Source organism: Sus scrofa, chromosome 16, assembly GCF_000003025.6.
Source record: "Sus scrofa isolate TJ Tabasco breed Duroc chromosome 16, Sscrofa11.1, whole genome shotgun sequence".
NCBI lineage: Eukaryota > Metazoa > Chordata > Mammalia > Artiodactyla > Suidae > Sus > Sus scrofa.
The window spans coordinates 22619874-22646281 of NC_010458.4; the positions used below are offsets into that span (position 1 = coordinate 22619874).

A 26408-nucleotide genomic window follows, 5' to 3' on the forward strand; every position below is an offset into this window, starting at 1 on the left:
CTCAGTTTTATTTTTTCCTTCATATAAATAATCGATTTCCCCAGCCCCTTTATTTTTAATTAAAAATTATTTAGTAGACTTTATTTTAGAGCAGCTTTAGGTTCATAGCAAAATTGAATAGCAGGTGGGGAGATTTTCTGTATATTACCTGGCTCCATATGTTCATAGCCTTCTCCATTATCAACAACTCCCAGTATATTTGTTACAAATGAACCTATACTGACACATCTTCATCACTCAGAATTCAGAGTTTACGTGAGGGCTGTCTTCTTGATATACATTCTGTGGTTCTGGACAAATTTATAACAACATGTATCTACCATTCTGGTATCCATCAGAGTCATTTCACTGCCTTTGACATCCTGTGCTCTGCCGCTTCAACCCTCTCTCGCCACAAACTACTAGAAACTACTGATCTTTTAAAAATTTTCAAAGTAGCATATATGTATTAGTGTCAAGCATTGTAAAGTCTTGTTTCTGCCTGTTTCGTGATTCTTACTTCCCAGAAAAAAACGGTAACTTTTTAAAAACTTTTTCTTCTCTGTTTACCTCCATATTTCTAAATCATATTCTTTTACTATGGTGCCATGATATTTTTAATTGTGGCAAAGTTTTTTAACATAAGACTTGCCCTTTTGAACATTTTAAAGTATACAGTTTAGCAGCATTAATAGTGTTTTTAATGCTTTACAGCCACTGTCACTGTTTCCAAAAATGTTACCACTCCAAACAGAAACTTTATCCATCAAGCAATAACTCTCCACTCTCCTCTCCTCTTAGCCGGTGATAACCTCTAACCTAATTTCTATTTCCATGAATTTGCCTGTAAGTGGAGTCATACAATATTTGTTCTTTTGAGTCTGGCTTCTTTCACTTTATATAGTATTTTCAAGGTTCATATTGTAGCAGAACCTTATTTCTTTGAATTGCTGAATAGTGTTGCATTGTATGTATCTACTACAATGTGTTTATCCATTCATTTGTTTGTTTGTTTGTTTTTTGTCTTTTTGCCTTTTCTGGGGCTGCTCCTGCGGCATATGGAGGTTCCCAGGCTAGGGGTCGAATCGGAGCTGTAGCCACTGGCCTACTCCAGAGCCACAGCAACACGGGATCTGAGCCGAGTCTGCGACCTACACCATAGCTCACAGCAATGCCAGATTCTTAACCCACTGAGCAAGGCCAGGGATCGAACCCGCAACCTCATGGTTCCTAGTCGGATTCGTTAACCACTGAGCCATGATGGGAACTCCTAGCCATCTGTTTGTTGATGAACATTTGGGTTACCACCTTTTGAGAGTGTGAATAATACAAATTGAATTCAGTTATTCAGGTATTCACTGAATTCTGCTGTGGGTTAGGAACTGCTTTAGAAACTAACAAGAGAGCAATTAGCAAGTTAGGTGAGATCTCTGAGCTCATATTGTTGTAGGGGTATTTAAGGGGGTGGATAACAGATTGCAAACAACTAAATGATCAAATAATATAACAGCGATGTGCATAATAAAGATCATCAGAGTAAGGTAAAGTAAAGTAAAGTAACAGTGACTGATGGGGTTCTGCTTACAAGTTTCCAGTGGGTGTCTAAAGGCCTCTTTGAGGAGGTGGCATTTGAAGAGATCTGAATGATGATGAGAAAGAGGTCTTGAGACACCCTGTTTCAGCAGAGGGAACTGCAAGTGCAAAGACCCTCATGCTGAACCAAGCTTCATTCAGTTATGAAGACGGCCTTTGGAGCTGGAGCACATTGAACTAAACTGCTGCAAAGACAAAACAAAACAGAGAACTTCCTATGAAGGTTTGCTAGCTCCTTCTTTTGTATAAGGATAACATGTATGTGAACATGTATTCCTTTTAATATTGAACCTAGTTGAAAATAAAAAGAAAAATGCCATATTTTTCTTCCATAGATAGTGAATGCCTGTTATATGTCAGGCAATACTTGGGTGTAAAGCCACGGCAATGAGCACAAGAGAAAAATCTCTGCTTTCATTAGAAGGCAGTGATACCTTGAATACTATAAAATATTTGGTAAATTAATTGATACAATTAGGAATGCAATTCTCAACCTTTTGAGATGGGGTAGAAGGTAAAGGGATGTTGGATGGTGGTGGCTTTTGGAATGTATAGAGGTGTTTGAGAAAGATTTTTAGTGAGGGTGTATAATAGTCCTCAGATGTGTTGGGTAGAAAAACAGCTGATAATTGATAATGATATTCCCTGGAGTAAGTTATCTTTTACAACCCAGGAAGCCTACATTTAACATTTTAATAACTCAGCAAACTTGGATTAGCACTGAGAAATTGTATTTCAGACAATATGTTGCAATATTTGGGGAGTAATATTAACTTTCTTCCTTGACTGTCTTTATTTGCTCCTGCAGCAAGTAGTGATTGTGTTCAGAGGCATTGGTTCCCTCAGCAGTTTTCTTTCTTATAGTGTGGTATCCTGTAGTTTCCCCCACATTCCAGTTGTTTTGTTGTTTCTTTATGAATGTGGATTATCTTACTGGGCCTCTGACATGTAATTGTTCTGAGCTTTTATCTCTGGCTTTATTCTATATTTAGGTAAGGTAAATAAATAAGTGAATTTTTAAGTTAAGATTAAATATTTGAGTCACACATTTCATGTTTGAATTACAAATTTAAAAACATTTAAAAAAACTCAGTTCAGTGAAAAATCAGTACTGTCTCTAGAGTATGTTCTTTGCTGCAGCAAAGGCAGTGAGTTTCTGTTTGTGTATTTGCAGAGGTACAAGCAGCAGTGAAAGTGAAGAGAGTTCTGATTCTTCTGACGATGAGTTAATTGGCCCCCCTTTACCACTTAAAATGGTGGAAGAGCCAGTTAATCATTTGGAGGAAGATATCCTCGGTCCTTTGCCTGCTCCTCTGGGTGAAGAAGCAGAAGATGATGATGATGATGATGGTGACTCAGAAGAAGAGGAAGTAAGTATTTCAATGGTGATTTAAGAATTCAGTGGAGTAGTGTCTTTTAGGGTAGGGTAGTGATCAATTCCTTGCTAGGCAGTTATTCATGAATGAGAACAAATTAAAAAAAAAAAGGATTGGAGTTTTCAACAAGACTGTGCTTGTTGGAAAATCTCTAGAGGATATACTTCAAGAATAAGGCACTAGGCACCAACATCAAATGCTTTCACTGACATGTGGAATCTGAAGAAAGGACAGACTGAACTTCTTTGCAGAACAAGAAGTGAAAAACTTATGGTCTCCGGAGGAGACAGTTTGGGGGGTGGGGGGATGTGCTTGGGTTATGGGATAGAAATCCTGTGAAATTGGATTGTTATGATCATTATATAACTACAGATGTAATAAATTCATCTGAGTAATAAAAAAAACCATTAAAAAAAAGAATAAGGCACTAGGACTCAAAAATAATAAATGGGCAGCAGGAAACCAGGTATTAAAAAGTTAATAAACATTTTGTTAAGCCTGTGTAGCATTGAGTGTCAGTAACGATGATGAATACATTTGGGGGAATTTAAAAACAAAGTAAATCAGAATTAGTGTGAGCAATAATGTAGATGATGGAAGAGTAGAATGAGTTCACTCATTTTGAAGTCATGTTTAGGAGGAGGCTATTAACTTTAGATTAGTTTAAGTCTGCTTTCAAGTTATAATTTTAAGAGTAAGTGCCCAAAGAAGAGATGTAAGTTTTGTGACCTCTAAAATATTAAAAGGAAAAAATATTGGTGTTCCCGTTCTGGCTCAGTGGGTTAAGAACCCGAAATGGTGTCTGTGAGCATGCAACCTTGATCCCTGGCCTTGCTCAGTGGGTTAAGGATCTGGCATTGCCACAAGCTGCAGCATAGGTTGCAGATGTGGCCTGGATCTGGCTTGGCTATGGCTATAGCTGTGGCATAGGCCAGCAGCTGCTGCTCCGATTCAGCCCCTAGCCTGGGAATTTCCACATGCCACAGGTGTGGCCCTAAAAAGAAAAAAAAAAAAAAAAAAAGGAAAAAATTTAAAATAAAACTTTTGTAGTACTTTTATTTTTGAATTTTTTTTTTTTTTGTCTTTTGTCTTTTTGTCTTTTGTTGTTGTTGCTATTTCTTGGGCCGCTCCCGCGGCATATGGAGGTTCCCAGGCTAGGGGTTGAATTGGAGCTGTAGCCACCAGCCTACGCCAGAGTCACAGCAACGCAGGATCCGAGCCGCGTCTGCAACCTACACCACAGCTAACGGCAATGCCGGATCATTAACCCACTGAGCAAGGGCAGGGACCGAACCCGCAATCTCATGGTTCCTAGTCGGATTCGTTAACCACTGCGCCACGACGGGAACTCCCTATTTTTGAATTTTTAAAATGATTTTCATTTTTTCCATTATTGTTGCTTTGCAGTGTTCTGTCAATTTTCTACTCTACGGCAAGGTGACCCAGTCACACAAACACATATACGTTTCTTTTCTCACATTATCATGCTCCATCATAAGTGACTAGATATAGTTCCCAGTGCTATACAGCAGGATCTCATTGCTTATCCATTCCTAAGGCAATAGTTTGCATCTATTAACACCAAATTCCCAGTCCATCCTTCTTTGTATTTTTGATACCTGGAGTGGGTCTTTTTTTTTTTTTTTTTTTTAAATGTCATGGCCATGCCCACAGCATATGAAGGTTCTCAGGCTAAGGGTCGAATCAGAGCTGCAGCTGCGACCTGATGCCACAGCCACAGCCATGCCAGATCTGATCTACATCTGCAACCTATGCTTGTGGCAACTCTGGATTCTTAACCCACTGAGCAAGGCCAGGGATCAAACCCACATCCTCATGGACACTATGTCAGGTTCTTAACCCAATGAGCCATATGGGAATTCCTAGAACATTTTTGATGAAAACAATTTAGGTGTTCAAACATTGCTCTTTAAATTTTTAAAAATAATTTTTAATTTCTTTATTGACTCACCCACGGCATATGGAATTTCCTGGACCAGGGATTGAATCTGAGCCGTAGCTGCAGATCCTTTAATTCACTGCTCTGGGCTGAGGATCAAATGAGGACCTTAAACCTTGGATTCTTTTTTTTTTTTTTTTTTTTTTTTTTTTTTTTGCTTTTCAGGGCTGCACCTGTGGCATATGGAGGTTCCCAGGCTAGGGGTCTAATCAGAGCTATGGCTGCCAGCCTACACCACAGCCACAGCAAGGTGGGATCTGAGCCATGCCTGCGACCTACACCACAGCTCATGGCAATGGCGGATCCTTAACCCACCGAGCAAGGCCAGGGATCGAACCCACAACCTCACGGTTCTGAGTTGGGTTCATTTCCGATGTGCCACGATGGAAACTCCCTGCAGTTGGATTCTTAACCCACTGTGCCACAGTGGGAACTCCTAAACATTGTGCTTTTTAATTCTTCTGCCAACTCTTGTCTACTATTTTTTGTTTTTTGTTTTTTCTCCTGGCATTGATAGAATAACAGAATGGAAGATACTCATTTTTTTCCTTTGGCTTTATAATCATTGTTTATTTTGAATGTGCTGTTTGAATGCAAGAACACGTAGTACAATGGGATTGGAGATTTGAAATGACCCTTGAAGTAAGCGTTAATGATTCTGAACCATTAAAAAATATTATGTAAAAATGTGTGTAGCTGAGTATATGTATGCATGGATGTGGTGTAGACAGTATAATGGGGAGTTCATCAAGCTAACATCATGTAGAATGCAGTGTTTAGTAACAGATAAGTAGTAGAAATATGCAACTTTGATGTTTACATATCAAAACTCAGCACTTTTCATAGCAAAACCCCAAAAAACTCCCAATTTCTAAACTAATATTTTTAGAATTGCCAGCACATGATGATAATAAAAAGTAGTTTCATCTTAGTTGTTTTTATTATTGTTTTTAAATTCTCTACAGAAAATGTACCTCTTTATTGTCTATACCACTTATACCAAAATGCTCTTGATACACTATTGAAGAAAGTTCAGTCATTCCAAACCATGGGGAAAAAGAAGTAGAGGAAAATCTTGGTGAACTGAGATCACAAAATAAGATGATAGGCATGAATATGAATATAGTGGACCCTTGAACAACCCAGGAATTAGGGGCACCAACTCTCTGAGCAGTCAAAAATCTGAGTATAATTTACACTCAGTCTTCCATTTACATGGTTCCTCCAATATCCAAGGCTCTACATTCTCAGATTCAGCTGGCTGTGAATGGTGTAGTACTATAGTATTTACTATTTAAAAAAAATCATCTGCTTACCAGTAGACCTGTGTAGTTCAAACCCATGTTGTTGAAAGGTCAGCTGTGTATCAGTGTTCACAATAGATGTAAATGGGGAGTTCCCATTGTGGCTCAGCATGTTACTAACTCGACTAATATCCATGAAGATGTGGGTTGGAGCTGTGGTGTAGGTCAAAGATGTGGCTTGGATCTGGTTTGCTGTGGCTGTGGCATAGGCTGGCAGCTGGAGCTCTGGTTCAGCCCTGAGGCTGGGAGCATCCATATGCTGCAGGTGTGGCCCTAAGAAAGCAAAAAACAAACAAAAAACCCAACACAACAAAAAGCAATAGATGTAAATGGACTAAACTTGCTACCTAAAAGACACAAATTCTTGGAGTTCACTGGTGGCCTACTGGGTTAAGGATCTGGCATTGTCACTGCTGGGACCTGGGAACTTCTGCATGCTGTGGGGACAGCCAAATTAAAAAAAAATTCTCACATTGGATTTAAAAATTTATGATTGGGAGTTCCCGTCATGGTTCAGTGATTAACAAATCCGACTAAGAACCATGAGGTTTCGGGTTTGATCCCTGGCCTTGCTCAGTGGGTTAAGGATCCAGCGTTGCCGTGAGCTGTGGTGTAGGTTGCAGACGTGGCTCGGATCCTGCATTGCTGTGACTCTGGAGTAGGCTGGTGGCTACAGCTCCAATTTGACCCCTAGCCTGGGAACCTCCATATGCCACGGAAGTGGCCCAAGAAATAGCAAAAAGACAAAAAAAAAAAAAGTTATGAATGATACATCTAAAATGTGATGGCATAGAAAGATTGAAAGAAAAGGGAATAGAGGAGAATATAGCAGGAAAGTACAAATCAAAATATAACTAGTTAGTATTATAAATTAATACAAAGACAAAATAATCTTATAATTCTACTTAGGAAAATGAGTATCATTAGTTAATGGTAAATTATTCTCCAGGGAAGTTTGATAGTCCTTAACCTGTGTGTATTTTAATGCAATATAATCAAAGCAGCAGTTGACAGAAATATAAGGAGAAATGGACAAGTCTACAGTCGTAGTAGAAAATTGTTCAGAAATAATTCAGAAGTTGTTATGAAACAATAAGAGTATAGATTTTAGCAATAAAAAGGTACAAATTTTATCTATTGAACTTACATAGAACCCCCATTCAACATTTTCAAGCACACATGGATAATCAGAAACAGGAACAACACCCACGATGTGTTATGGACATGAAAAAGACGTGTTTAATTATTTTGGGTAGTTCATAGAGTAGGTAATATTTAGGTTGAACTATGATATGTGATGGTGAGTTTTGTTATATTTGTTTGTTATGAATGCTTATGTGCCCCCCAAATTAATATGCTGAAGGCCTAACTTTCAGTGTGACTTTGTTTGGAGATGAGCCTCTTTGGAAATAATTAAAGTTAAGTTAGGTCGTGTGAGTGGGCCCTGATCCAAAGAGGGTTAGTTAGCATCCTTATAAAAAGAGAGACACACCAGAGAGCTAGGTCTGAGAATATGGCAAGAAGGTGGCTGTTTATAAGCCAGGAACAAAGTTCAACAGAAACCAGATTTGCTAGCACATTATCATGGATTTCTACCCTCCAGAACTGTGAAAAAATAAATTTCTGATCTTTTAGTCACCCAGCCTATAGTATCTTGTTTCGCAGCCTGAGCTGGCCAAGACAGCTTTGCAAGGCTGACAGTGCACTAGGGAAGAGAGAATGGAAGTAAGAAGGAGTAAACAATTTGCTGTTGCTGTTGTGAGAACTCAGATGTGTGCAAGTATCTGATGTTGTGGTAAAGTGTCTTGTGATTAGTGTATGGCTGTTTTCTTCCTAAAGGGAAATGGAAGGATGAGGCTGATGAGATCAAATAGACCAGTTATAACAACGGACTATAATAAAAGTTACTGGCATCCCCTTAGAGATATTGTGGGCTGGGTTCAGACCACCGCAATGAAGCACATATTGAAATAAAGCAAGTCCTGTGAATTTTTTTTCCTTTTTCGGCCACACCCATGGCATATGGAAGTTCCTGAGCCAGGGATCAAATCCAAGCCAGAGCTGCATCCTGTGCCACAGCTGTAGCAGCGCCAGATCCTTAACCCACTGGCTGGGCTGAGGAGGAACTCCACAGAGATGAGCTGGATCATTAACCCATTGTACCACAGGGGGAACTCTAAGTCACATGAATTTTTTGGCTTCCTAGTGCATATAAAATTTATGTTTGAGGCATGACAGCAAAACTAGCTGTTTCGATAGTAGGTGGGTGGCAACCTCAGTCTGTTTTTTAAGTTCTGAGTGAGAACAAATTTTTCTACTTTGTTGCATTTGGTAAATGGGACATTGGCAGCCTTCTAGATCAGGCAATGATAGAATTAGGGATCATAGGCAAAGAAAATCTGCTAACTGTTTTGAACAAGAATGTTATTGTGGAATCTAGACAGACAAATTAGGGTGGTTTATTTTAGGTAATTTGCTTTGCAGTGTTTCAACATTGAGTTCAAATGTTTCTGGCCTTTGGAAGTATATTGTTTTTGTAGTTGGTTGGAGTTCAAGCCTAGTAATTCTTTGCTTGTTGACTCAAAAACTGAATTTAGTTCCTTCAGGAGATCAGTTTGTGGAATGCTAACAAAATTATAAGATTGGTTTATATATCAGAATGCTAGTTATATTTTTATGATTTGGGATATATCAGAATTGTCCTGTCTACTTATTAAGACTTAACCTTTCTGTAGGTACCCTTGCTTTCCTGTCCTTTTTTCTTTCAGACTTGGATTCATCATCATCAGCATTTTACATCTTTTGTTTCCTTTTGTTTTAACCTTTTTCTTTCTACTTGCTCTTGGCCTAAGCTTGCAAACTACTGAAATCTTCCCTTCACTCAGTTTTCCCTCCAACCTACCATCCAGTTTCTTCTTTGTCTTTATCAGCACATTACATGCAGAATTATATTTGCCACCTCTCCTTTGTCACCACATGGTTTCTCCTTAAATCCTTATTGTGTTTCTGCTTTTTACCATTTTTACTAAAACAGTTCTCAAACAGAGATCCCCAGCAATGAAACCCAAACAACTAAATCCAAAGGCCCTTTCTCACTTCTCATTCTGTACCTCTGTATGATTGGACAATAGTGATGTCTCCTTCCTCGAAACTCATCTTTTGCTGTTTCTCTAGACCGTTGGTTTGCTGCCTGTCTCTTTGACTGTTTTTTTCAACAAATAGTTTTTTTTTTTTTTTTTTTGGTTTTTAGGGTTGCATCTGCGGCACATGGAGGTTCCCAGGCTAGGGATCTAATCGGAGCTGTAGCTGCCAGCCTACACCACAGCCACAGCAACCCAGGATCCGAGCCGCACTCAGCTCAGGGCAATGCCGGCACCACAGCTCGCGGCAACGCCGGATCCTTAACCCACTGTGTGAGGCCAGGGATCGAACCCGCAACCTCATGGTTCCTAGTGGGATTCGTTAACTACTGAGCCATGATGGGAACTCCGGAAGCACATTCATTTCTAAATTCCAACAATGTTCTAAATTCGATGTTTAAGATCAAACTCAGGCTTTTGTTTTCTCCTACTTAAATTTTTGCTGTAGTTACTTAGCTTGACTCTTTGTCTCTAAGATCTTCAGTCCCTTTTCCTCACTGCTGTAAGATTAAACTCTTTGTAATACAAGTCATATTGCAAATAATAGTACTCATTCCCTAGATGAGGGAAAATAAACCACCCCAGCAGGCGGGTGTGACTCCTGGGGATTCTGGAATACAATTTGATTTTTTTTTTTTTTGTTGCTCAGAAACTTGCGAAACACTGTGGCTTTTTAGAGAGACATTCTACTTAGTAGGAGGGCAGCCAAGTTTACATACTTGAGTGGCTAAATATTTCCAGCAAGTATTATTAAAATTAATGGAAAAATATTAAATTTTTTCATCCAGTGATTCTTAATCTGAATATAAGAGTCATTGTTAATGTAATGAAGAATGTGGAGTTCCCTTGTGGCACAGTGGGTTAAAGATCTGGCATTGACCCTGTTACGGTTCGGGTCACTGCTGTGATTCAAGTGTGGTCCCTGGCCTGGGAACTTCTATATTGCTGTGGGTGTGGCCAAGAAAAAATATAATTGTAGGTTTTGTAATCAGAGATCAATTTAGTGGCACTAGGTTGAACTTGCCTCAAGTCTTGCAATCTGTATTGTCACAAAAGGCTTCATAGGTTATTCTGATGCACCTCTTCTCAAACCACTTGTGACTACTTAGACACAATTGAGGTTATAGCTTCATTAAGTTAGGGTCCTTTCCTAGGGTATGTATCATGCCTCACGGATACTTAAGAACATTGGATATTGCTTACAAAATAGTATTTCCTAAAAAGAAGGGCATGGAGTTGCTCCCCTATGCCAATGAAGCTTTCTCTGTGCTAATGAAGCCACTTTAAAGTTTTCATGAAACTTTTGTGAGAATATTCTTTCTTCCAATAGCTTAGAAGTAATACATATTTTTGGTTTCTATTTTGTGAAAAATATTTCTTTCATGATATGTGATGGTCTGTGTTTCTAAAAGTATTGGTATTTAATTGCTTCTGAAGTTTGACATGGGGCAGATGATAAGCTCCTTTTGAATCTCTTATTTTTATGTCTTTTTATGCCTATCTTGAATTATACCTATTAAATCATAACTGTCATATTTTGTGAAGAGCCATGAACGTGTAGATATTCTAGAAATGGAAGCAGGAGCTCTGACAGTATTGTTTTTGCTATTGAAGCTATAATATCAGGAGCCTTGAAAATGTTCATTTCCTTTAAACTTAGCAGTCTCACTTCTTCTGGGATTCTCTCCTAAGGAAATTACGGAAAAAGCTTTATGTACAAAGATGTTTATCACAGTACTGCATATAATGGTGGTTTGCAGAATGTGTTCTGTGTAACACTGTTTTGGGGGTGGTTGTGGCAGGATTGGGTCCCTCACCTATATTCAGCGAAGTCTGCTCTATTTTATGTTGGGCTTGCTCAGAGCTTTCTCTTGACAGAAAGTTTCCATGTCTAAAAAAGTTTGAAAATAACTGACATTTACAAAATATTAGAATACTTAGACATAATGCCAATAAATATCTAGTAATGGGGGAAGTGTTGGTAAATTGATGTATAGTCACATAAAAATATTATGTAGTCATTAAACATGTTTAATAAGTTTTCAGTAGCAATAGGAAAGGACATAAAACTGTATAGGAAGTATGATTTCAAAAATTTTAATAATATATATGCCTGGAAAAAAGCCCTTCTATTGCTTACTTCTGTATCGTGGGAATGAGGATAATGTTTATTTCTGCTATATACTTTTCTATTCTCATCCATTTTCCACGTTGATCGTAAAGGGTGCCTGTCACTTGAAACAGTGTGATGACAAATAGCAGTCCTTTATTATAAGGCAATTATGATCTTAATTAAAAATCTAGACCAGATATTGGAGAAACCCAAACAGAACAATATTGAACATAAAATGTCTTAAGTACTAGTGAAAAAACTTACTTTTGTGTGTGTTTTACCTTGTTCCAAAAAGGATTTAATGAGGTGGAATGCTGTAAGACAGCATAAGTTAGGAAGAATGAATGAAAAAAAGAAAAACCAGGGTACTTAAATGAAGTTAATATAAAACATAGGGAACAGAGTTCTAAATATTTGCCATGGTTGGGCCACAAAACCTAGTCACTATTATTGATTCCTTTCTTTCCATCTTACCCTATATCGAGTTCCTTAACACGTCTCGTTAGCCCTGTCTTCACAGTCTACCAGATCTCTCCGTTTCTGTGGCCATTACTACCAGCTGATAGCACATCAACAGCCACCTAAGTCATCTCCCAGCTTCCAGTGTTGACTATCATGACTGTAATCCAGGCAATTGAAAGATACAAAATCCTGATATAAGCAGGCAGTATAGAGTAGTGATTAAGGAAAGGCACTTTGAAGCCAAATGGAACTCTTTCACTTTTAAGCTGTGTGACTTTGGGCATTACTTAATCTTATTGTGTCTTTCTTTCCTTCTCTCTAAAATAGGGCTAATACAACACTCTGCTTGAGTTGTGTGAATGAGCGAATCAGTGAACAAATGTATATATATAAAACCTTTAGAATGGTATCTGGTATTTATTATTACAATCATCTGTTTTGATATAGAGCAAAAAGGAAATTAAGCTTTTTTTTTTTTGTCTTTTTTAGGGCCGCACCCACTGCATATGGAGATTCCCAAGCTAGGGGTCTAATCAGAGCTATAGCTGCCAGCCTACGCCATAGCCACAGCAACGTCAGATCCAAGTCATGTCTGCAACCTACACCGCAGCTCTCACGGCAACGCCAGATCCTTAACCCACTGAGCAAGGCCAGGGATCGAACCTGAAACTTCATGGTTCCTAGTCAGATTTGTTTCCACTGTGCCACGACGGGAACTCCCAGAAATTAAGCATTTTTAACATGAGTCCTAATAAAGTCATTTAAAAATGAAACTAAGGAATTTCCTGGTGGCCTAGTGAGTGGTTAAGGATCTGGCATTGTCACTGCTGTGGTTTGGGGAACTGCTGTGGCAAAGGTTTGATCCCTGGCCAGAGAACTTCCATATGCTGTAGGCATGGGCAAAAAAAAAAAAAAAAAAAAGAGAAGAAACTTTAATACTGAATAATTCATCCATGTCTCATACTACTAGTCAGTGTTATACATAATTAAGGAGCACTATTGGTGTTCTCATTAAAACCAGGAATAAAAGGTGGTAACTATACATTGTTGTTATTCTAGATATTTTTGCTAATTAAACAAACTAAAATAATCAAGACTAAATATTAGAAGTGAGAATATTATTGATATGATTCTACCTAAAACAGAGACTAGTTGAAACAGATTAGTAGTGTCCAGTTTAAAGGGTTAAAAATGGAAAAAGAGATACTTGTTTAACAACAGGAAAAACAACAAAAAATTAGGACTAAATTTAGTAAGAAATGCATCTGACTATAAATAACATTATAAAGCTTTTCAGTACAAAAAAGAAGTTGAATTATGAACCATTAAATAACCAGTAAATATTTTTCAATTTTTTTTTTGCCCACAGAGGTTAAATCATTTGCCCAGTTTGTTTATTTGCTCACTGTCTCACTATTCAGTGGTGGGGTTGCTATTCATACCTGGGCTGTCTGTGCTTTTGGCATTACGATGCTACCTCCCATACTTGGAAGCCAGTGACATTGAGCTTTGAGCCTGTTTTGAGTGGTGAACCTGTGTATCAGTTAGTACTGGTTTGGCTGCTGGTGATGGAAAAATGGAAAATAACAATGCCTTAAACAAGATAGAAATCTTTTTTTCTTCTTACATAAAATTAAATCGAGAGTTCAGTGGATTAGAGCTAGTTTGCAGGTTTAGGCTGCTTCTGCCTTTTTTGTTCTGCCATCATCCATGCGTGAGCTTCAACACGGATGCTCTAGCTGTAGCCATTATTTTGCAGTTTTGTTTTTAAGGCACAAGGGATAAAGGAGGCTACTTGTTTTGAACTTCCTGTCTTTCTGTCACACAAGAAATATATTTACCTTCAAGAATCTGGGTTCTAGCTAAAATTCAATGCTTCCATTACAAAGGGTGGATAATGAGGGGAGCCAACTAAGAACTGTGTAGTGAGCATGAATTTATACTTGGTGGTTGGTACTTTAACTTATAGTCATGGCAAATTATTTACTTTTAAAGTCTTCTCTGGCATTGTGAATAGTCCTTTAATATTGTATGACATACATGTATATACTCTTTTTGATTTCATTTTGTATATTGTGAACATATTAGCTGCCTTTCTCTAACATAGCAAAAGACATAAAGTTTATGGATACCAATGCAATCTTGAAACTCTTAGGATTTGGTTACTGTATTAGCATGTGTGAATTTCATTTCAATTCCTGTCTGTTTCATCTTGCCTTTAATTATTCTCCTGTTATTATTTCTTCAAAAATGAGGTGCAGTCTTTACGGTTCATTTTGTTAAAGAAAGATTGGAATTGAATGTACTTGGCATTTACTTTTATTTTTTGGAATTGTTTGTGGTTTTAGGTTAATATTTATACTTTCTACAATAATACGTATTACCTTAAAAAAAAGGAGAATCAGGGAGTTCCCATTGGAACTAGCCGTGGAAAGGGATCCTACTAGTATCCATGAGGATGCGGGTTTGATCCCTGGCCTTGTTCATTGGGTTAAGGATCTGGTGTTGTCATGAGCTGTGGTGTTGGTTGCAGACGTGGCTCAGACTTGGCATTGCTGTGGCTGTAGCGTGGTCTGACAGATGTAGCTCTGATTCAGCCCCTAGCCTGGGAACTTCCAAATGCTGTGGGTATGGCCCTAAAAAACAAAACAAAACAAAACAAAAAAACAATAAAAAAAATGGACAGAGCCATTGTGAATCAATTATATCTTACTAAAAATTAAAAAAATATATATGTGGATTATTTTGCCACAGAAGACTGTCCATATCCAATGTAAACATTCTGTTGAGCCTTAATGGAGGCAATCTTATAATTTTTTTTATTAAAGTGAGTGGAGTTCCCGTCGTGGCTCAGTGGTTAACAAATCCGACAAGGAACCATGAGGTTGCGGGTTCCATCCCTGGCCTTGCTCAGTAGGTTAAGGATCCGGCGTTGCCGTGAGCTGTGGTGTAGGTCGCAGACGCGGCTCAGATTCCATGTTGCTGTGGCTCTGGCGTAGGCTGGCGGCTACCGCCCTGATTAGACCCCTAGCCTGGGAACCTCCATATGCCGTAGAAGCAGCCCAAGAAATGGCAAAAAGACCCCAAAAAAAAAAAAAGTGATTAAAGTGATTTACAATGTTGTATTTGGTTTTTATAATTGAAAACTTCATTTTATGGCATTGGGAGTGTTTTCTATTTTTGACATATCAGTCTGTTTTTACATGGAAGTAGAGATAGAGGACTGAACAGAAGAAATGTGAGCATCAAGATGCAAATAGATGAAAATAGACACCTGCTGTCCTTTTTTTTTTTTTTTTTTTGGCTGTGCCTGTGGCATGTGGAAGTTCTTGCGCCAGGGACTGAACTTGTGCCACAGTAGTGACAATGCCGGATCCTTAACCCTTAGGCCACCAGGGAACTCACTAGACCCCTGTTTTTGTAAGAGCCATTATATATACCTTGTCCTAAGTTTAAAATTTAGTTTCATAATAGTTTAATAATTGTAAGAGCAGGCCCCACAGTTGAATGAGATTAATTAGTTACTTTATATAGACTAGAATTGCTTGTGAACCTATCTGTTAAATGAGACAGAAAAAAGTTGTAGTTTTCTCTTAAAACAGTCCCACAAAACTTAAAATGTTATTGTTCTGATTGAGGTGTAATTATATCTAATAATGTGTACAGATCTTAAGTTTTTAGTCTGAGCAGTTTTGACAATTCTATATGCACTGTGTGTAGCCACCATCCCAAATAAGAAGTAGGAGCTTCCATCACCCCGTTAGTTCTTTGTGCCTCTTCTAGTCATGAACTTTAAAAAAAAATGAGTTCTTGGAGTTCCCTGGTTGCATGTTGGGTTAACCATCTGTTGTCACTATTCGTGACTTGGGTTTCTGCTGTGGCATTGGTTTGATCCCTGGCCCCCAGGGCTTCCACGTGCTGTGGATGTAGCCAAAAAGGAATGAGTTCTCGATAGCACCAGAATTGAAAGGAAAATTACCAGAGAACATATTGATAGTTTTACATTAAGAACTATACTGCCTGATTGTGATTATTTTTTTTAATACGCATTTCACTTCAGTTGCAGGTTAGTAGTTGATTTAGTGTTACTGCTGAAGTCACTGGATTGGCAATGTTAATGTATATTATAATTTCTTTTTCTTTTTTTTTTGTCTTTTTGTCTTTTGTTGTTGTTGTTGTTGTTGCTATTTCTTGGGCCGCTCCCGAGGCATATGGAGGTTCCCAGGCTAGGGGTTGAATCGGAGCTGTAGCCATCGGCCTACGCCAGAGCCACAGCAACGCGGGATCCGAGCCGCGTCTGCAACCTACACCACAGCTCACGGCAACGCCGGATCGTTAACCCACTGAGCAAGGGCAGGGACCGAACCCGCAACCTCATGGTTCCTAGTCGGATTCATTAACCACTGCGCCACGACGGGAACTCCTATAATTTCTTTTGATAACAAACTTACTTTTCACTTTCCCTTCGTTTGATCTTATCTGCAATGGTAATAAAATTGTTCCTTCAAATAGAATGCAAATGAAAGTGGTATGCAAACCATGACTGAACTTTGTCAAACTACACCAACTGTTAAATAATTAGGAGTATTTAGTGAGTTTTTGGAGGTATATTATTATTTTGCTTTGAACTGAGTAAGTGAACAAAAATTCAAGGGGGTAGAGTCAGGAAAGAGGTGAAAGTGATTTTTAAACTGTATTTATTACATGTGTGTAGTTCTGATTTTTTTTAAAGGTAAAGAAGGTTGTAACATAATCAAATGGAAACTGGGATTATTGAGGATTTTCATTATCCTTGCTATCCAGTTTCCCATTACTACAGAAAATTGAAAGTTGCGTTTTTATGACTGTAACTAAAGGCTAGATGTAACAGTGACTTTTTAGCTGTGAGCACCTGTTTTCCATGAACTTTCTTTGACTCCCTGGTTGGCATGCTCCGTGGTGAAGAGTCCAAGTTTGGGCCACCACTGTGCTTCCCTGACTTCTGGTCTGAGGCTTCTCATCTCTTTGGCCTTGGTCATTGCCAACCACCTGTATCAGTCAGTCTTTTTCTCTCATGCATTAGGGAAAGTTTGAAGTGTTAAAAATGGAAAAAAAAAACCCTCTCTTTTAGTTCTCAGGAGTTGATTGATATAGAATGAGGTAATTTATGTAAACACTTAACATCGGGATTGACACATACTAAATACTCAGATTGCTGGATTTTCTTATTGTTTTCATCATCATTACCAATATTTGATTAATGACCAATTTTAATTTAAGTGCAGCTGGCTGGAAAGAAAAGTTTTTTAAAAACATTGTGAGGAAACTTAATGATTCTAATTTCAGAGGAAAATTAATGTTCTTTAAAACAAGACAGTTTAATTACACCTGCAAGGTTCTGTCAGCAGAGGTTGCTAGAAGCTCTATTCCAAAATCCAGTGAATGTGTCATTACTATTTCCAAACTAATGTGGGAAAGTCTTCATTCTTTAAGATGAGCACTAGGGGGCAGTAGAAGCATTTTGGTTTTTGGCACAAATCCATTTTTTTTTTTTTCAACTGTCTTGTCTACAAGTGGAAGAAAAAAAGAATTTTATAAACAATGTCTTCCAGAAATTGGAACAGGTGAGGTTTAGTTTGAGATTAATGCTGGAATAGTTACTTTATATTGAAGCATAATATAGAAAATTCTTTATTTTTTTGTGATTTGAGAATATTATGACAGTTATATTTAAAGTTTGTTTTTTATCTTTAAGTTTTTAAAATCAGTAACATTCCTGTATAGCATAAGTCTTAGTGGCAGGAATTTTCAGGATAGTTTCTTTATAACTTATAAGTCTCTTGGCAAATAAGAAGGTTTATTTCTCTGATCCCCAGGGTAACCCAAACTTTAAAAAACACGTATAATAGCTTGTCACTTCCCTGCTTTCTTTCCTGTCAGTAAACTCTCCAGTTTCTTCCTATCCTATCACATTGTTAAGAAATCCTAGTTCCTTGCCTTGACCTCCTAAGACCCTGCATGACTTGGCTTCTGCAAGTCTCTCTGACTTGATCTCCTTCCACTCCTCTCTTGCTCACTCTTCTCTACCCACGTTGACTTTTCTGCTTTTCTTTGAACAGCTGTCCTTTTTTCCTCACAGAGCCTTTCAATTTTGTTTTTCCTCTATGTGCAATAACAGAGCTTCATGACCCCCTAATTTTTTTTTCCTAGCTCCCCCCCCCCCTTTTTTTGGCTTTTTAGAGCCGCACCCATGGCACAGGGGTCAAATCAGAGCTACAGCTTCCTTCCTGCCTCACAGCAGCACGGGATCCGAGCCGCATCTGTGACCTACACCACAGCTCATGGCAATGCTAGACCTCAACCTATTGAGCGAGGCCAGGGATCAAACCTGTGTCCTCATGGATGCTAGTCAGATTCGTTTCCACTGAACCACAGTGGGAATGCCCACGACTCCCTGGTTTTATTTGGATTTTTGTTTAAGTGTTACTTCTCTGACTACTTTATATAAGTACTCCACCTTCATTCCACTGCTTTATGGTGCTCCATTATCTGACATTTTGTTTATTAGTTTTCTTGTCTTTCTCCTCACAGTAATTTGTTTCATGAGGGCTGTAACATTGTCTCTTTTACGATTGTATCCCCAGTGGCTTGACCTGTGCGGGGCACACATACTCACTCAATGGCCATCATCTTTGGCTTTGGTGATAGTAGTTATTCTCTTTCTCGCAAACATTTCGTGGAATTAAAGCTAGCTTCTGATCTAGTCATAGTTCACCTTTAGAAACTCAGGAGCAATGCTATACTCACATTTCCAGGCTATTTCTACCGCAGCTCCCTTCTCAAAAGGCTGCAGCAGTTTAATCTCCCATTGCTGGGTGGGCTTTTGTATCCTCTCAGCTGACTGCCAGGAATGGTCCCTGGTATGGGTCCTTTCTGTCTCTAATCAGGGGTTTTTATTTTCCCACTGCTAGTATGGACCATTTTCTTTCTTTTTAGTAATTAGTGTAGAGTGGGGAAGATGGAGGCAATTTAGCAGACAGTGCAAAGCATAATAAAGTGCAATGAAGAAGGCAGGAGGGTACTTTTTATCTGACTGATTGTAATCTCCTCAGTTATAAGTTTTTTTTTAACATATAAGTATTCAGCATTAAATTCAGGTAAATGTCTGTCAATATAATGGATATATAATGAATATATGGTGAATCCTTAACCCACTGAGTGAAATCTTGCAGATTAAAATGAAAGTTTATGGCAGTGATGTTAAAGACGTCCTTCACTTCCCCCAAAGCCATCATCAAAAGATCTGGCTAGGTCAGGCCGGTTCTTAATTGAAAAAGGGAAAATGGATAAGAGTGGTAAACAATTTGAATATCACTGGATTGAGAACTGTGGAGAAAATTCATGAAGGTTTTGAATATTTGTTTGTAAAACTAGCCCTCTTATTAATCCTGCCAAAGTTGATCCATTATAGTCTGATGCCATTTTATACTGTCTAAATTTTAGTTGGAAAAATGACTTTCTACTTCTCATAAAGTAATAACTAATTAATTCTTGTTGATTCTAGGATTTAGTGTATTCTGAGAGTTGATGTATTAAATTTTGTTAAAGGGTAAATAAACTATCTAAAAACTTAAATTTCATTTTAAGATGTTTTATTCAAACCTATTTAAGTCCCTTTTCTGTGAAAATTGAGGTCTCCTTTTTTTTTTTTTTTCATTTTTATTTTTTTAGGGCTGCACCAGTGGCATATGGAGGTTCCCAGCTAGGGCTCTAATTGGAACTACAGCTGCTGGCCTATGTGCCACAGTCACAGCAACGCCAGATCTGAGCCGTATCTCCGAGCTGTATCTCCGCCTACACCACAACTCACGGCAACGTCGGATCCTTAACCCAATGAGTGAGACCAAGGATCAAACCTACAACGTCATGGTTCCTAGTCAGATTCGTTTCCACTGTGCCACGACGGGAACTCTGTATTTTTGGTCTCAAATTCAGATGGTTAAATTATTTACTTTTCATAGCTCTGTTAATACTATTATAATTGGCCCTTCCAGAGTCCTTCTCATGAAATCCTTTTTTTTTTTTTTTTTTTTTTTTTTTGTCTTTTGCTTTCATTTCTCTCTTTTTTTTTCTCCAGCTCCTTATGTCTTCCTACAAATGCCTCACTTTTTGGCTCTGTTTCACTTATGTTTCATTTTACCTAATTTTTTTTTTAAAACCTGAATTTAATGTTAATTTTCCCATTTTTTACTCTCAGTTTATTACTTTAAAGTTTTACTTTGAGTTACTTTTTTGATCTCATTTTCTTTTCTTCTGTCTTTCCAACTAATAAGTATTCTTAAGAACATAGGTCATGTAGGAGTTCCCGACAAGGCTCAGTGGTTAACAAATCTGACTAGGAAGGTGAGGTTGTGGATTCGATCCCTGGCCTTGCTCAGTGGGTTAGGGATCCGGCGTTGCCGTGAGCAGTGGTGAGGTCTTAGACGAGGCTCGGATTGGTGTTGCTGTGGATCTGGTGTAGGCTGGCGGCTACAGCTCCGATTAGACCCCTAGCTTGGGAACCTCCATATGCTGCAGGAGTGGCCTGAGAAAAGGCAAAAAGAGGAAAAAAAAAAAAAAAAAAAAAAAGGACATATGTCATGTGGAGTTCCCATCATGGCTTAGCAGTTAACAAAGCCCACTAATATCCATGAGGTTGTGGGTTCGATCCCTGGCCTTGCTCAGTGGGTTAAGGATGCGGTGTTGCTGTGAGCTGTGGTGTAGGTCGCAGATGCAGCTCAGATCCTCGTGTCTGTGTCTGTGATGTAGGCTGGCAGCTATAGCTCCAATTCAACCCCTAGCCTGGGAACGTCCATATGCTGTGGATGCAGCCCTAGAACAACAACAACAACAAACACATAGATCATGTAATTAATTTTTGCATTCCTCTAAATGTTAAAGACATCAGTTTTTCAGTTTAGAAGGTATAAACACAATGTTTGAAAGGTCCATCATCTTTCACCCCTTCTGTTTACATGGGTAAAAGTGGAATATTTGCATATGTCAGTTTTGAAAAAGATTTCTTAGTGCTTTAATCTTATTCAAAAAAGTGCTTTTAAAGAACTTTTACAAAATCATGAATATATACCAACATTGATATAATTTGTCTTTTAGTGGAATTAGGTACTTTCCTTTTGCCAAGATTATAAAGTTTACACTTGAATATATTTTATAGTTTAAGTGCCAGATTGAGAGAATAGCATATAAATACATGTTAAAGCAGCACCAGCAGAACTTAAAAAAGTTCTTCTATAGACCTTGATCCTTATTTGGAGGAACATTTTGTTCATACTGTTGTGCTGAGTGCTGGAAGTGCAGCTAATTGTGAATTTGAAATAAGACCAAGACCACCAAGTTGATTCACATAGCCTACCAGGCAGCTGTTGGATGGTAATTTTGCCATTTCACTACTGATCTGGATTGAAAGCATGGAATCTTTATTCACATCTGCATCCCACAGAGCCTTGAACACTATAAATGGGGTTTAATTTTGTTTTTTATTAAATGAAGGAGTTAATGGCATAGTTTTGATTTTTACTCTCGTAAAAAGTGATGGTATGACAAACCAGGAATTCACTGTTAGGCCACAGTTCAGTATGTGCTGTTTGATTTGTGATAAAGAAATAAGAATATGCTCAAATCTAGGACCAAACAATAATACAGTAAGTGGCTACTTCCTTTGGGGAGCTAAGTTCTAAGCAGTTAAGGTGAAAGAACTTATTTAATCCTCCTACTTCTGTTATCCTCTTTGACAGATAAGGAATCTAGTAATCAGAGGTACTAACTTCCCTACAGCCACCAAATGGTAAATGATGGAGCCAAGTTTCAAATCTAGGGGAATCTGCTCTAGAATACATGGGCTTAATCATTATGCCTTCCCTTGCCACTGGTTGTGACCTACTCTGCTTCTCAAGGTCAACTCTTGTCTCTCCTACATGTGTCTCCTGCCCATCCATACAGGCTTTGAATATGAGCAGTCTTTGAATATGACTACTCTTCCATGCCTTCCAGCATACTCTTCCTTCTTTGTGGACCTGGGTCAATACTTAGAACAACCCCATTCTTTTGCTGGTCTTTGTAAGTAGTGACCCTTGTGGGTACATGGTGACAGACCTGTCTTCATCAAAGAACAACCTTTGCATTTTTCAGGATCTAGGTTTTCTCCTTGTGAAAGGAAAACATTTTCTTTTTTAAAAAATGTTCACTGACTTGCAGAGGGAGAGTTCACTACCTCCTTCTTTGTGCTACTGTATTACTTATATTACTCTATTATTTTATAATTTTATAACAGCTTTATCGAGATATAATTAATACCCTTAAATTCATAGTTTTCAGATATATACAGTTCAGTGGTTTTTTTTAGTATAACTGGACAGTTGTGCAACCATCACCGCTATTTAATTTAAAAATATTTTATCCTTCCAAAAAGCAACCTTGCCCCCTTTAACTTTCACTCCTTATTCTCACTTCACTACCCTGCCTCCAACTGTTGGCAGCTGCTAATCTGCTTTCTGTCTCTATGGATTTACCTGTTTTGGACATTTCATATCAATGGAGTAATACAATTAGTGGTTCTTTGTGACTTATTTCTTTCACTTAGCATAATGTTTCCAAGGTTCATATATATTGCAGCATGTATGAGTGTCTCATTCCTTTTTATTGCCAAGTAATATTCTATTTTATGGACACGCCATATTTAAAAAAAATGCTTTTGTTTGTTGATGGATATTGGATGTTTACACTTCTAGCTGTTATGAATAATGTTACTATGAATGACTAAAAGACTTTGTGTGGCTGTATATTTTTGGTTTTTTTGGGGTGTATATCCTGGAGTGGAATTGCTAGGTCATATGATAACTCTGTATTTAACCTTTTAATTTTTTTGCACGGTGGATGACACAAAGTAAATGCTAAAATATATTAATTCTTAACTAAAGTTATAAATTACTTTCATAACTTTACTTTTATTTTTATTTACTTTTATTGCACAGTGGATGACACATAGTAAATGCTGAAATATATTAATTCTTAACTAAAGTTATAAATTTCTTTCTTTCTTTTTTTTGTCTTTTTGCCATTTCTTGGGCTGTTCTTGCGGCATATGGAGGTTCCCAGGCTAGGGGTTGAATTGGAGCTGTAGCCACCGGCCTACACCAGAGCCACAGCAACTCGGAATCTGAGCCGAGTCTGCAATCTTCACCACAGCTCATGGCAACGCCAGATCGTTAACCCACTGAGCAAGGGCAGGGACCGAACCCGCAACCTCATGGTTCCTAGTCGGATTCGTTAACCACTGAGCCACGACGGGAACTCCATAAATTTTCTAGTAATGACAGTTTGTTATTAAAAGAAAATAAGAATGAAATCCATGAGGAAAAAAATACACAGAGTTTGTACTTATCATAGTTTGTTTATATACCTTTCTGAAATACGGGGACATATTTATTAACTATTTATATTTTATATCTACTTTTGGTATACTTTCAAGATAAAACATTTGAAGCCACAGACAGACTTACTATAAGTTGTGTCTAATGAAGCCTAAGTGCCATGTACTGTGCTAAATACTGGGGATATCAAAATAAGGAGGACATAGGCACTGTTTTAATAGAGCTGAAAGGCTATGGAAGGTGTGGAGTTCCTGATGTAGTGCAGCAGGTTGAGGATCTGGCATTGCTGCAGCTGTGGTGTCGGTTACAGCTGGGGCTTGAATTCACTTCCTGGCCTGGTAACTTCCATATGCTGGGGGTGTTGCCATAAAAATAAAAAAATAAAATAAATTAAAAATCCTTTTATAGCAGTTTGGAGAATTGAATCATAGAGTAAGATTTTTGCTAATTTTTTTTTTTGTTGTTGTTTTTTTAGGGCTGCACCCATGGCATATGGAAGTTTCCAGGCTAAGGGTTGAACGGGAGCTATAGCCACTGGTCTACACCACAGCCACAGCAACGCCATATCCGAACTGCATCTGCAACCTACAGCACAGCTCATGGCAGCACTGGATCCTTAACCCACTGAGTGAGGCCAGGGATTGAACCTGCATCCTCATGGCTACTAGTCAAATTTGTTTCCACCGAGCCATGACAGAAACTCCAGATTTTTGCTAAATTGAAAGGTAAATTTGACTTCCAAGATTTTCCAAAGAGAAGACTCTATGATATCACTTAAATGTAGAATCTAAAAAATAAGGCAAATGAATGTATATCGAAACAGAAATAGTTTCATAAATATGGAAAACAAACTTGTGGTTACCAAAGGGGAGAGGGAAGGGGGGGCAAATAAGGGGCATGGGATTAACAAATAAAACTACTGTATATAAAATCAATAAACAACAAGGAATATGGTATGACACAGATACTTATACCCGTTATCTTGTAATAACCTAAAATGGAGTATAATCTGCAGAAATACTGAATCACTATGCTGTATACCTGAAACTAACACAATGAAATAAACATGTTACATATTAGGTCTTCCTGTTCCCTGGTAATAAAAAATTAACAAAGGGAAAACAAAGAAGGTTTTCTAGTTGAGTATCGTTCTTAGGTTATAGAAATTATAAGATATGAAATGTAGCTCAGACAATATACTACCAAGCTGTGATAGGATGGGTGAATTTGTCTTCCGGTAAGGTGAGAATCTCAGAAAACTTTTACTTCTCATACTTTATGTACAGGTAGATCTCCTGGGGTCCTTGCTAAAAAGTCGATTCTGATTTAGTGGATCTGGGAGAGGTCCAACAATCTGAATTTTAACGAGTTCCTGGATAATGTCTCTGGTGCTGTTCTGTGGGTCACACTTTTTGAGTAGCAAGGCATTAGAGAGGTTTCTATGAGAACTGTGGAGCTGTCAGCCTGAGGTTTGCATTGATCTTTACTCCACTTATAAAAGCACTTTTTGTTTCCCAAATGAATCATTCAAACAAATGCTTGTTTTTTGTAGACAAGAGACTAAGGACTTGAGGCTTTGAGAGGAAAATGAGTGCAAGTTGTGAAGCTATGAGAATGGTGTGTACCTTGTTGCCGCTGACATGGCAGAGATGGGCCTTTCTTAGGAATAGGACAAATGGTAAAAACCAGATACACTAGTCTGAGCTGGTGACATGTCCTTCTTCCTTTATAGTTATAAAAGAAAGCCTTCTCTTTGGGGTGGGGGTAAAGGAGTGGGAGGGAAGAGTTTCATCATAGAGGTCGTAGAAAGCCAGGTTGTTCTGTCTTAACTCTGGCAAGCTCAGCCTCTGTTCTTCCAGTACTGCCTGGAGTGGTTAATTCTGTGGGTAAGGGTGGGCTCTTATACATACATTAATAAATAATGAATGAGGAGTTCCTGTCATGGCTCAGTGGTTAATGAATCCGACTAGGAACCATAAGGTTTCGGGTTCGATCCCTGGCCTTGCTCATTGGGTTAAGGATCTGGCATTGCCATGAGCTGTGGTGTAGGTGGCAGACGCAGCTTGGATCCCACGTTGCTGTGGCTGTGTTGTAGGCTGGCGGGTACAGCTCCGATTAGACTCCTAGCCTGGGAACCTCCATGTGCTGTGGGAGTGGCCCTAGAAAAGGCAAAAAAAGAAAAAAAAGTAATAAATGAAAAAGAAATACCTCTGCAACTGGTAAGATTATTGCTAGGTTCTTCAGAGATTAGTGTCTTGAAAGAAATGATCTGCTTTTTGATTATGTATAAAACTTTTAAAAATGATACTGATTTTCCAGCTTTATTGACATATAACTGACAAAAATGTACATATATAAGATGTACAATGTGATGGTTTGATATGTATACATTGTGAAATGATTATGAAAATCAACGTAGCACATCCATCACCTCACATAGTTACCTTTTTTTTGGCCTGGTGAGAACACTTAAGATCTACTCTTTTAGGAGTTTCTGTTGTGGCGCAGCAGAAACAAATCCAAATGGTATCCATGAGGATGCAGGTTCGATCCCTGGCCTCACTCAGTGGGTTGGGGGTCCGGCATTGCCGAGAGCTCTGGTGTAGATCGCAGAAATGGCTCGGATCTCGAGTTGCCGTGGCTGTCGTGTAGGCCAGCAGCTGCAACTCCAATTTCACCCTTAGCCTGGGAACTTCCACATGCTGGGGGTGCGGTCCTAAAAAAACCCAAAAGAAAAAAAAAAAAAGATCTACTCTTTTAGTGAATTTCAAGTATCAGAGCAGCGGTAGGACTATAGTCACCATTCTGTTTGTATCTTTGATCTTCAGAATATCCAACTGAACGTTTATACCCTTTGACCAGAAACTTCTTAAAAACATTAATTTTTCTAATTATAACCTGGAACAACATCCTACAAATATAGAAAATTTCTAAAACAAAAATGTGTGAATGCTCTGAAAAGTAGCAGTTGTTACTAAAGGTGGTGGAGAGACATTGAGGGTTTTCCGTGAGAAGTGCTAGAGGACGAGTTATGTCGTGGTGGTGAGCAATGTGCAGAGAAGTGAAGAGGATG

The 26408-nt window shown here is 38.3% G+C and overlaps 1 protein-coding gene across 2 annotated transcripts in view; it reads left to right on the forward strand.

Moving 5' to 3' along the window:
- The window catches only part of WDR70 (WD repeat domain 70), a 292024-nt gene that overhangs the window by 19970 nt on the left and 245646 nt on the right, over positions 1-26408 (forward strand). For both annotated transcript variants that reach the window (XM_021076961.1, XM_021076962.1), the window contains exon 5: positions 2747-2942. In XM_021076961.1, coding sequence (XP_020932620.1) covers positions 2747-2942 — 196 coding nt within the window. The remainder of the gene's footprint in view (positions 1-2746; positions 2943-26408) is intronic.